Source organism: Leucoraja erinacea, chromosome 3 (genome assembly GCF_028641065.1).
Source record: "Leucoraja erinacea ecotype New England chromosome 3, Leri_hhj_1, whole genome shotgun sequence".
NCBI classification, from domain to species: Eukaryota; Metazoa; Chordata; class Chondrichthyes; order Rajiformes; family Rajidae; genus Leucoraja; species Leucoraja erinaceus.
This window is the reverse complement of record NC_073379.1, coordinates 47,732,114-47,745,517: the sequence shown is the minus strand read 5'-3', so window position 1 is coordinate 47,745,517 and position 13,404 is coordinate 47,732,114. Positions and strand designations below refer to the sequence as shown.

The 13,404-nt window shown below is 40.4% G+C and overlaps 1 protein-coding gene across 22 annotated transcripts in view; it reads right to left on the bottom strand.

Moving 5' to 3' along the window:
* Positions 1 to 13,404, bottom strand: part of LOC129695551 (receptor-type tyrosine-protein phosphatase delta-like) — a 570,848-nt gene that overhangs the window by 163,253 nt on the left and 394,191 nt on the right. For all 22 annotated transcript variants that reach the window (XM_055632599.1, XM_055632618.1, XM_055632598.1 and 19 more), the window contains one exon: positions 1,511 to 1,644. In XM_055632599.1, the coding sequence (XP_055488574.1) occupies positions 1,511 to 1,644 (134 nt within the window). The remainder of the gene's footprint in view (positions 1 to 1,510; positions 1,645 to 13,404) is intronic.

Below are 13,404 nucleotides of genomic sequence, written 5' to 3'. Positions count from 1 at the left end.
CTTGCATTTATTTGTATGATGCATTTTCAGTAGGATAAAGAGCACATCTCCACATTATGGGCCTCAATATTCGACTTGTCGGTGAAATTAGGTCTGGCTAGGTTGCCTCTCTTTCAGTGGGTGAAACAAGGATAAATGTTTCCGCAGCATTCTCAACGTCTTCACTTTCTTCCTGCTGATTGGTTTTCCTATTAACAGACCCTGTTTGTTCTGATCCCATTTCAATTCTAATCTTCATTATCACCTCTACTATTCTGATAACCAAAGCATGGAAATCTCAGTATAAACATACAGAAGTGGGTTTTTTTCCTTAATCATATGTGATGCGAATTCCTTTTCTGGCGATAATAAGAAACAGAGAAATTTCAGAGGTGAATTGAAGATCTAGTCATCTAAAGTCTCTTTAGTCTAATTGCCTGTGCTTGCATTGCCATTTCTGCCCTGGCAACAGGGCATAGCTGGTTAGGTTGCTGCCTTACTATGCAAGATACCTGGGTTCGATCCTGACCTCGGGTCCTGTCTGTGTGGAGCTTGCATGCTTCCCAGGTTAATTGGCCTCGGTCGAAAATTGCCACTGGTGTGTAGGGAGTGGATGAGAAAGTGGGAAAAGATGGAACTAGCATGAGCAATGATCATTGGCCAGTGTGGACTCAGTGGGGCTGAATGGGTCTGTTTCCCTAAACTGAACTCTGTCGAGGATAACAGTTTTGTTCAAAGTCTGGGTCATGAAAGAGGCAGAGGTAATACTCTGCAAATGGCTGGATGGATTCTGAAACAAACTTTGAATGTGAAGGTTGGCACATGGTATCTGCCAGGTGTAGCTGGAGTCTCAGCCTCACCTCCTGGCAGGTATGCTTCAGCGCAGACATATGGGGATCCACTGTCAGTGCAAATATCCCATGCCTCATAACCCCACAGCATCAGCAGTCAGGCACAGTGTGGGTGATTGCTACTCGGCAAGTTCCCAACTTGCATTGAGGCTTTCGTTTTCCCTTATTCCCTTACAGCTGCAAAATGGACTGAGGTTCCCTTTGAGACTCATCAAGGGCATGCACAAACCTTTTACACACTCATTCACTTGACCCATTGTTACTGGTACTTAACACCCATGTGTTATTGATAACATGTTCTAAAGGAAGACGTATTCAAATGGACATGAACAAAAAATGGCCTTCCTGAAATTGACAATAAGCGAGCATTGGAAGTACTCAAATGTAACCCCCGAGAGACACCGAGAGACATTTCATATAGATCTCACTTCGATTTCTCATATTTGTGACCACTTACATGAAAGTGACCAGTGGAATGGAACAGTTGAATTCTATTGTACATCGGTCAGGAGCTCTAGGATGATGTAATGTTCCCATTAAATGACATGTGTGATAATGACAACTTGTGAGTTGGGACGAAGTCTTGCTTTTAAAATGTGCCATTTTTAATTATTCTCATAACGTCCCCCCCCCCCCCCCCGTTTTCAGTAGCAACAATAAGAAATTATAATGTGTCATACCTCTTGGCCATCCTCTCTCTCTAAGTAATGCAACTCGTATCGGATAATGGTGTCTTGTCGTGGCGGCGTCCACGATAGCATTATGCTTGTGTCTGATTTTGGTTCTGCCTTGAAGTTATTTGGTTGGCTTGGAACTTGAAGAAAGAAAAGAAAAAAATCTGATTTAACGGACTAATAATGCTTGTCTCTGCTGGAAGATTGTAGATCGGTAGTAATCAAATCCGCCACCTGTAGAGGCAAATCAAAGGCCATTAAGTAAAGGAATCACCATTAACAAGGCTTAAAGGCCAATTTTATTTCCCATGTATTAACATTTCATTATTAAGCTAATTTCTGTTAAAAATATACACTTGTGCCCTCATAGATTTCCCGCAGGACTGAAGTCAGGACGAAATATTGATGGAGATTGCAGGATTTGAAGCAGAGATAACGGAATCAAGGTGCACAGATTTAGGATAATAATTCTATAAAAATGTGAAATATGTGTCTATTAATATTGAATTGAGACGGCATTCCATAGCTTTATGATATTGATTTTTACATTACTGTCTGTGGCACACCTAAGTAACCTGGAAACCAGGATGGTGGGAGAATAAGGAACTAAGAAAGCACACGAAGACACAAAGAACTGCAGATACTGGTTTACAGAAAAAGACACAAAGTGCTGCAGTAACTCAGTAGGTAAGGCAGCATCTCTGGAGAACATAGATAGGTGATGTTTTGTGTTGAAACCCTTATTCAGACCTGAAAAAGTTTGGGTCCTGACCCGAAACGTCACCTATCCATGTTCTCCAGAGATGCTGCCTTACCTGCTGAGTTACTCCAGCAATTATTTTAAACATAGTACATACATTAATATGTGTTGGAAGAAACTGCAGATTCTGGTTTAAACCAAGGACAGATACAAAACGCTGGATTAACTCAGCGGGACAGGCAGCATCTCTGAAGAGAAGGAATAGGTGACGATTCGGGTCGAGATCCTTCTTCAGACTGAAGAAGGGTCTTGACCCGAAACGTCACCCATTCCTTCTCACCGGAGATGCAGCCTGTCCTGCTGAGTACCTCCAGCATGTTTTGTCCACATACATTAAAATACTGTAATGCATCTCACTTGCATGAACAACAGAAAAAAAAGTTTTTATAAATTGCAAATTTTTAAAAAGCTATCAACATGGGTGAAGTGGGTGCAATTCCTTTAATAGTTGTAGAGTTGAACAACAGAGACTTGCCCTCCAGTTCACCACTATCACATCAAACTTTTCATTTATCTACGCTAATCCTATTTGCTCATACAAGGGCTGTACCCTTATGATAATCTCTTCATATAATGATTGAATTATTGAATACGGAAAGTTCATCAAGCAAAAACAAGAATTTTACTGTTCATAAAAATGTATGCACTGTGATTCTTGGTTTATGGTTTCTATGACAATTTTGTTTCACAGGAAGCACTAGCTTTTCACACTAAAAGTATTTAGTGTGAGAGCTATGAGAATTAATTTGCACTTTTTTGGAATTAATTTCATCCTGAGAACTGCCAGATCAGGCCTGAGCATCCTCTACTCAGTCAGTCAACTGAGCTTTCACCAGCAAATCCAAAATGTTATCCTTAAAGCAAATGGGATTTGAGAGTTCAATTGAATTTGTAGGAATGCTGTTAAAATGTGGATGAGGGCAGCTGAAATGGAAACACGTTTCGGAGATATGCATATTGCACAAATACGTTATTTGATTTCTGGGATAGATACATATAAAATAGGTGGCCCTTCAAGCCGGCACCGCCAACGTTTGTGATCATGGCTGATCATCCACAATCAGTAACCTGTGCCTGCCTTCTCCCATATCCGTTGCTTCCGCTAGCCCCTAGGACTCTATACACCTCTCTTTTAAATTCATCCAGTGAATGACCTCTATTGCTTTCTGTGACAGAGAATTCCACAAATTCACAACTCTCTGGATGAAAATGTTTCTTCTCATCTCAGTTTTAAATGGCCTCCCCTTTATTCTTAGACTGTGGCCCCTGGTTCTGGACTTCCCCATCATTGGGAACATTTTTCATGCATCAACTTGTCCCGTCCTTTTATAATTTTACACATTTCTATAAGATCCCTCTCAGCCTTCTAAATTCCAGTGAATACAAGCCCAGTCTTTCCAATCTTTCCTCATGTGACAGTCCCGCCATCCCGGGAATTAACATCGTGAACCTATGCTGCACTGCATCAATAGCAAGGATGTCATTCCTCAAATTAAGAGACCAAAACTGCACACAATACTTCAGATGTAGTCACACCAGGGACCTGTACAACTGCAGAAGGACCTCTTTACTCCTATACCCAAATCCAACTTTGCTCCATGAAACAAATCCAACGTGTATTTCCTCTTTGATGTTCAGCTCCATTAAATTCAGATTATTTGGGCATGCAACAGCGGGGACAAGGGAAGGGAAAAGGGAAATGTTGCATTGCTTTGTTGTGTGGGAAGATGCTGTAGGAGGTGAGTATTCAGACAAAACAGGACTATCCTGTCGTATTGCTGAAAGGAGAAGAAAGATTTCACATTCAATGCCCCAAATATTAATTTCAAGTCAACTACGTGTACTTACAATGTATTACATACTTACATAATGGATTCTGCAATACTGTGGAGATCAAATGCAACTTGGCTGATCACTCTCTACCCAGTACAACATCTCCACCCAGTCGCCTGTCTCTTTAATTCTTTGTCCCACTCCCACCATAATCTGTCTGCATTTGACTTTCTCTGCTCATATCACAAAGCTCAGTGTGATCTCAAGCAATAGCAATTCACATTCAAACTTCATAATGGTATTTAAAGTCAATTTCCAGAATGTCTTCGATAATATCAAATTATGGTTCCGCATATTTTCAACCTGTTAGCTTGAATTACCTTATGCTATCGGTCCTAGTATCCCCCCCCCAAAGTCATTGTTTTTTTCTTGTCTCTTACCTCTCATCTCTTTTTCTGCATTTTAAACCTATTATTCTGACAGAGTCCTTATAATGCACCTCAGTAAAATGTAGTGGTGCTGTGATCAATTTACTAAACCAATAATCCATCCATTTGCCTCCCCAGTTGCTGCCTGTTCCGCTTATTTCGTCCAGCACTTTGTTTTTTTGCAAATAATCTGGAGCGCAAGACAACAAAAAAAATCAGTCTGAAGAATGGTCTCGACCTGAAACGTCACATATCCATGTTCTCCAGAAAGGCTGCCTGACTCACTGAGTTAATCCAGCACTTTATGTCCTTTTGTGTATTAACCAGCATCTGCAGTTCTTTGTTTCTCAAAAAAATCCAGAGAGCTGAATTAAAATCTGACAATGGCAGCTGTGGAATTTACGTTCTGTTCATAATTTAAAATAAAGACAAGGTGGTCATTTGTAACAATGACTGTGAAACCAAGAACCTACCATAAAAACCCATCTGTTTTCTTAAGTTCAATTGGGGGGGATATTTCTCCTCCTTATCTTACTCCAGAGCCACAGCAATGCAGTTGGCTCTTAAACAGCTATTGAAATGACCTGACAAATCACTCTGTTCAGGGGCAATTACACATGGGCAATAAATGCTCACTTACAAATGTGACTTTCCATGTGGGGCTTAAAAGGGGTAACACAGAAGGGAGTGCAGAGTGGTATTTGGGCAAGAACCTGCCATTGGAAGGATAATGATACACATTACTGTGACTGGAACCAATCCTTAGGAGTAATGGAAAACTCTCATGAAGTGCAATTGAAAATGGATAAGAAAAATATATATACCCTTGATGCAGAGAACACAATTTTGAAAGATTGAAAGATACTGCATAAAAACAGGCCCTTTGACCTACTGAACACACAGACCATTGGTCACCCTGTTTACTCTGTTATTCCACTTTTGCAATTTGCAGAGACCAATTAACCTGCAAACCTGCACGTCCTTGGGATGTGGGAGAAAACTGGAGCACGTGGAGGAAACCCATGCGGTCACAGCGATAATGTGCAAACTCTGTATAGACAGGAGCCGAGATCAGGATCGAATCCCAGTCTCTGGCATTGTGAGGCAGTAGCTCTACCAGCTGCGGCACTGCGCTGCGCAATAGTTTGTGAGGGAACTTTGGTAAAAGGATGAAAGCGTGGAGGAAAAGGATGTGTATTAATCTTACCAACACTAAAGGGTGAGAAGTAGGTAGCCCAAAGAGGGAGGACGCACGCTGCCCGGCCGACAATCAGAACCACCTCACACTCATGAAACACTCTCATGTCACCAAAGCCCAGCACTTAATGTATGTGACGAGCTTGAAAGCTACGCCCCAATTATTTTTTCCATTAGTAAAACTGACCCATTTGTCAGAAAAGGGGGGGAAAGTGAAGATTAGTTTCAGCTGCTGTAAAGCAACAGACAGATACGCTGCAATATCAGAGCGAGAAATGGACAGTCAACTAACTAACAGTACGCAACTAACTAAGTGTTTTTAAGAGTGCACTGATTTAAAGGTTGCATTCGACTGATGGGAAAGCAACTTCCATGGAAATCTGCCGACATCAGTGATCAGTGGACAGGGTTAGATCAAGCTCCTCCATGTAATCACTGAAATCAGTTGCCAGAGAATGACAAAAGATGGACACAAAATGCTGGAGTAACTCAATGGGTTAAGCAGCATCTCTCGAGAAAAGGAATAGGTGACGTTTCGGGTCAGAACCCTTCTTCAGATGAGTTACAGAGAATTAGTCCTTAAGGTATGTAATATCTTTAATGTACAGGCACATTGTCAGTTCCTGCTGACTGCCAATACACATTGGTGACTTTGACAATAAATGGTTTACGGACATTTATTCTTGGATACTTGCACTCACCATGCTATGATTGCTATATTTTGCTCTGCAAATCAGCGGTGCAGCACAATGCACAAATGTACTAATTTAGCATGTTTAGCACCACTAACTGATGATGAATGTGCACACAATGTATAACTGTATTGTGCTTAGTACCATGGAGGTGCAATGAGTAAATATAAGACTAACTGAATGTTGAACGTCATTGCAAGGGAGATAGAGTATAAAGACAGGGAAGTCTTGTTACAATTCTACATGATGTTGGACAGAACATACTTGCAGTACACGTAAAATATTTATCTTTTTTAAGGTGGCATATACGTGAAATGGAAGAAGAGGTTCAATTGGTAATTCCTCGGGGTTGACTATAGAGGTTGGGTTTACAGTCACTGGAGTTTGGAATAATGAGTTGTGATCTTAATGAAACTTATAAACACTCCTCGACTTACGTCAGGGTCATGTCCTGCGGACTCTCGCTTAAGTCAGATGTTATGCAAGTGCAGAAATGGAAGTGCTACTGCGCACACACAAATTGACACAGAGACCACATGGGATCTTTGACTTGGAGACCACATGGGAAGCATTGAATATGTTGAAGGCCAAGATAAACATACTTTTAGTGTAAAGGTTTTATTGCGAACAGACAGGAAAGTGGGACTGTGAACAAGATACAACCATCCGTGATCTTACTGAATGGAGCAGATTGGAAGGGGCATGTAACCAACCCCTATTCCTTTTGTTCCCATTTACCATGTCTAAGAAATTGGAGGAAATAGAAGGAAAAAGTAAAACATAAATGAACGAAAGCACCGAAGATGTCAAATTACCCCATTGCCACCCTTCCAAGACATGAACGAAACAGCCCTAGATATCTACCTGGAAGAGGTATTTTGCCACTACAATGAATGAACACAATTCAGAGCTAAAAAAACCCCATTAGCAATGTGCAAACTGATGAGCACATATAGCACTTATACAAACATAGTGCATTTTCTATTAGCATTAAATACTACCAAAGTTCCAAACTCAGAAGATGACATTTCGCGCAAAGATGGGTTCAATAATCTAGAGTAACATATGTGGAATCACAATTTTAAGCTCTATCAGTGATGCTAAATTATGGAGACTTTATATATAAGCCCGCACCCAATTTAGGTCTTTTTGGATGCAGACAGCAGAGAACGACAATAGCTTAACCACGCGGTCATAATCAGAGTCACCATTCACTAACATCACCAGCACACTTTTCAGTAAAGAATTACACCTGTCTCCAAAACACAGCATAAAATTATGCTCTCTATAATATTCAGATTTCTTTCTTTTAAAATCTTTTTATTGTTTTTTTTCCCCAAAAAACAAAAATAAAACATAAAAAACAGAGCAAAAAGAATAATGATAAACATAACGATGGTATAGATACATGGGGATCAGGATTACATTAATAACAGGTATAACCTAATATGAGACCAGTGTCAAAATACACAATGAATATAGACCTCCTGGTCTCTATGTAAGTATAGTTAAATCTTTAAAAGGAAACTTATAAATGTAAAAATAAAACACAAAGATAAAAAGACAAAAAGAAAAAGAAAAAAAGAAAACAAAACCCCCCTAAACTAAAGGAAAAAAAAACAAATAATAATAAAGAAATTTAGAGTTCTCTTTCCCAGTCATTCTTAATTTTATCAAATGTATCTATTTGTAATTTCAAAATCAACATAAATAGTTGTTATTAATCCTTTCTAATAAGGGTTCAACTGTAAAAAAAAATTGCAAAATTTCGTATTGATATGGTAGCGGAAAAAGGGGTAGAGTAGCCTTCAAAAAATGTCTAATTTGTAAATATCTAAAAAAGTGTGAATAAGGTAAGTTATATTTATAGGAGAGTTGTTCGAAAGACATAAAACAACCATCCAAAAACAAATTCCGAAAAGCTACTAATCCCTTCCTCTTCCATAACAAAAAGACTTGATCAGTACTAGATGGTTGGAAGAGAAAATTGGATAAAATAGGACTCGATAAAATCAAATCATTTAGTCCAAAAAAAAGCTGATTTATTTGGAAGCACATGATCAGATGTAGACCTGTCAATCGAGGGATTCAGACAGCAATTGAAATCTCCACCCATTATTAAAAAGTGTTCATTTAAAATAGGAAATGATGCAATTAACTGTTTAAAAATCTCAGCGTGGTCAATATTTGATGCGTAGGCATTCACCATAGCGACTTTTTGCCTATAAAGAAACAATTAATCTGCCATATGGATCAGAAATTGTTTCATGGTGAACAAACGTAATTGAGGAGTCAATAAAAATAGAGACTCCTTTCACCTTAGCCTGTGAATTTGAATGAAACTGCTGTTCTCTCTTAAACTTGAAGAATCATTGATTGTCATCTTGCCTTGCATGAATTTCCTGAACAAAGATAATCTGAGCATTTAGTCTGTGAAGAACTTTTTCCTCTAATGGGATGATTCAAGCCATTCACATTCCATGAAAGTAAGTTAATAACTTTATCCATATTGCTTGTAAAAATCATGTGGAATGTATTGGGTTAATTTCTTGAAGCCTAATAGTTCATGATATTAATGATATTAATGATCTGGATGAGGGAATTGAAGGCAATATCTCCAAGTTTGCGGATGACACTAAGCTGGGGGGCAGTGTTAGCTGTGAGGAGGATGCTAGGAGACTGCAAGGTGACTTGGATAGGCTGGGTGAGTGGGCAAATGTTTGGCAGATGCAGTATAATGTGGATAAATGTGAGGTTATCCATTTTGGTGGCAAAAACGGGAAAGCAGACTATTATCTAAATGGTGGCCGATTGGGAAAGGGGGAGATGCAGCGAGACCTGGGTGTCATGGTACACCAGTCATTGAAGGTAGGCATGCAGGTGCAGCAGGCAGTAAAGAAAGCGAATGGTATGTTAGCTTTCATTGCAAAAGGATTTGAGTATAGGAGCAGGGAGGTTCTACTGCAGTTGTACAGGGTCTTGGTGAGACCACACCTGGAGCATTGCGTACAGTTTTGGTCTCCAAATCTGAGGAAGGACATTATTGCCATAGAGGGAGTGCAGAGACGGTTCACCAGACTGATTCCTGGGATGTCAGGACTGTCTTATGAAGAAAGACTGGATAGACTTGGTTTATACTCTCTAGAATTTAGGAGATTGAGAGGGGATCTTATAGAAACGTACAAAATTCTTAAGGGATTGGACAGGCTAGATGCAGGAAGATTGTTCCCGATGTTAGGGAAATCCAGGACAAGGGGTCACAGCTTAAGGATAAGGGGGAAATCCTTTAAAACCGAGATGAGAAGAACTTTTTTCACACAGAGAGTGGTGAATCTCTGGAACTCTCTGCCACAGAGGGTAGTTGAGGCCACTTCATTGGCTATATTTAAGAGGGAGTTAGATGTGGCCCTTGTGGCTAAGGGGATCAGGGGGTATGGAGAGAAGGCAGGTACGGGATACTGAGTTGGATGATCAGCCATGATCATATTGAATGGCGGTGCAGGCTCGAAGGGCCGAATGGCCTACTCCTGCACCTAATTTCTATTTTTCTATGATACTGGAAGAAGAAAAACCTAGGGCGGAGCCAGAAGTGAGTACATTTCAGACATTTTTGTAGTTCAGAATATGCACAAATGAAGAGTACTAAATGAGGAACAAAAGCATAATTGGATGGTTTAGGTCTTCAAGCTTTAAGTCTCTGTTAAAGATCAATACTAGTGCTATTTGCCCGCTTTTTCAATGTGCCCGAACTTTGTGCAATCTGACACAACACTCAGTACTACCCTGTATGCTGAGCTTTCCATGTGTCTGTGTGCACACAGTGCACAGAGGACTTGGCTCAACCACCACATGATGCACAAACGCAAAGGAAAAATAATTCCATCACACAGCTGATTGATAGAATTTCTAGCCCCAACTCATCTAGTCGCAGAACTACCAGCGCCAGGTCAGGTAACTTCCTCTGTGAATCTAACAAAAAAAACCTATTGCTGGGTTCCTAATATTAAACATATTGCAGTACTGGTCGCTGTCCCAATATCTCACACAATGCCGTGAGATGCCCTCTATTATTTAAGGAGAATAAAAGTCCCTTATATAGATTCTCTTTCAGCCCTGCTCTCTCCATAATTGTGAATACATATTCTCGCCACCAGCTTGCTGGCTTGCAGCCTGAACAATCTGAAGACTAAATTAAATCATCTAGATCAGACTGGGATTATCTACAGGAGGCACTCTGTCAACAATATTCATGGTAATTGTATTCACGGTGCATGCGTAGGCAGTAATTCTGCAAGTGCTTACCAATAATGAGGAAAAAGGCTTTAAAGCAAGTTGTAATGTGTGATTAATATAGGTGGGGTTTGTCAATACCCAAATCAAATCATTCTCGCACTGGACAAAATCACTCAGTGTCATGTAACCTCTGATAGGCATTTGATTCTCAGAAAGACTGAATAAGGCTGCTACTGTAAGTGAAGTTTAAGCCTTCAACTATGAGTCAAGATTTTTTTTAAAGTGCTGGAAGAAATGTGGAGGAAATGGACAAGCGGTGTTTCAGGTTGGGATCCTTCTTCAGGAGGGAGAAAACTAGAAAAGAGAGGTCGGACAGAATAAAGCCTGGCAAGTGATAGGTGGATACAGGTGCAGGGAAGTGGGGTGGGGGTTTGACTGGCCGATGGGTGCAGTAGATACAAAGGTTCGAGTTGAAAAGGAGACAAAAGGGTGAGAATATAAAGGGGGAGACAAAAGGGGGAATATATAAGGAGAACAGGAGCAGTGAAAGGTAAAGTCAGAGAGAGATGTGGGTGGAAGGGGAGAAGGGTGGTTGAAAAGTATGTTAGTAGGCACATCTTCCAATATAGAGCAGAGGAGCTCTTCCAAACCCTTTGCCCATTGATCATGCCGAGACAGAGATTGGTAAATATTTTGTTAAGCAAAAATGATCAGACACACACTCCAAAAACTGGTCAGTGAAGTGAAAATGCAGATCTATCAGGATCTTGCTGAAAGTTGAACAATCTCAATTGTCAAGAATGTTTAATTGTCAGTTCCGCCAAAAGCAGAAGAATGACATTTCTACTTGCTGCAGCTTTACAGACACATTAATGCAACAACACAAAAATACACAAAACAATGATACAATAAATCATGAGTTATACTACATAACCAGACCGCAACCTATGAAAGTCTATAGTATTTCATTGCTGAAGTAGGGTTGTGAAGAGTAATTCTAGAGCTTGATGATTGATGGGAAAATGTTATTCTTGAATCAGGAGGTTATGGTTCCCAGGCTCCTCAACCTTCATACAGGAATAGCCGCAAGATGAGAAGCTCCACCATCACCTCAAGGGCTGAATAACTTCCTTACTGTTGACAACTATTTCTTTCTTCAATTAGATAATATAAAAGCAGAATATGGCCCCCCTGGAAAAAAAAGATGGTGTCTTTACATAGGAGGTAACCATCAGAACCATCAAACTATAGCAGATTAGGACCTTAGGCCAGACCCTATCACTTACTCTGACTGCCATCTTCAGAAGACAGCCAGCTGGAGCACCCACATATGAAGGAGATATGAGAATGGAGCTCCATGAGGTTCTCATAAAAATTATGAAAAGAAACTTCAACAGCATGAATAAGACTATGTGTCTGCTGAATATACCAGTTTCCAACGCAATGTTCTTCCAAAGCAAAATTACTTTTTCATCTTCAGAATAACCACATCCTCACATTGAATCCATGCGGAGCATTTGGACACAGTTTAATCTTTTCTGAATAATACGAGGGATGCCAGAATCATTTGTGGCATGACTCCCAAACTATATGCACGCCATCCATTGATGAAGGCCCATAAAAGACACATTCAAATTCAAAAACATTCAAATCCACCACAGCCCCCCCCCACCCACCCTCCTCACACCCATCATCAGCAGAGTCAACCTGAATACATGCAGGGCTCAGAAAAAGAAGAATTGCTTGGAGTTTTTGTTTTGTTAATGACAGCATGAATTAATGCCAATATCATTGATACTAAAATCCAGAAACAACACAGCAGATTCATGTAAGCTTACCAGAAATTAACTTGATGGTTGTAGGTGCTATGTCACAGAGACATTGGAGTGGACCATGTCAGTCACAGATAATGTTTTGCAGCCTCACAGGACTAGCGTCAACCCTCAGCTCCATAGAGGCGAGTTCCAAAGTGAGCCCACTTTACAGTTCAGTAGCTCAAAACTTATGGTCTTTTTTGGGAGGGGTCGGTCACCAACTAGATTGGGCTCTGCAGCTCCTTGAGGGGCACATGGTTGAGAAGACCAGATAATCCTTTGAATTTTGTATAGATTTCCACTCCACCGTCAATGAAGCCGAGTACTGTCTGATAATCCAAGCACCTTTCAGATCCCTCGTAGGATTATGTGCTTATCCCAGTTCTGCAAATACTCCCATCACTGTTCAGAACTGAGCCTGTGGCTTTAATTGGCAGCAGATATGATCCTGTCTCTCTGTACATTTAATGCCGGAAAATGTGCCAACCCAGTTTCTCAAAACAATTGTCTTCACTAATCATTTTCAGACGTTGAATGTTTGGAATGGAATAAATGCCAACTTGCCTTTTTTAGCGGAAGATACTGGTTTATTTCATCTTCCACTTTCAGAATTGTTCATGTATTAACTGACAAAACATGAATTGGAAATGACAGCAAAACTACAAACTCCAGATGACTGGTCCAGCTAGAGAATCTGAATCTCTAACTGCCACTTACGTTCAGCAAGATGACTTTCAGCGCACACGGAAGATTATTCCAATTGATGCTCGGGAGAGAATATCACTGGCATGAGAAGATGAGCATATGAAGCTTTGTGTCTCAGATCCTGTGCAGATATCTTAAAGACACTGCGACCATAGTTGGATGAGGCAAGCTCCAAACCCATACAATGCACAGGACAGCAGATTCATTGCATGTCTGGGGACACAGGGAGCTGCAGAGGCTGAAATAATGTATAGAACACAAAGTGCTGGAATGACTCAGAAGGTCAGACAGGTATCGC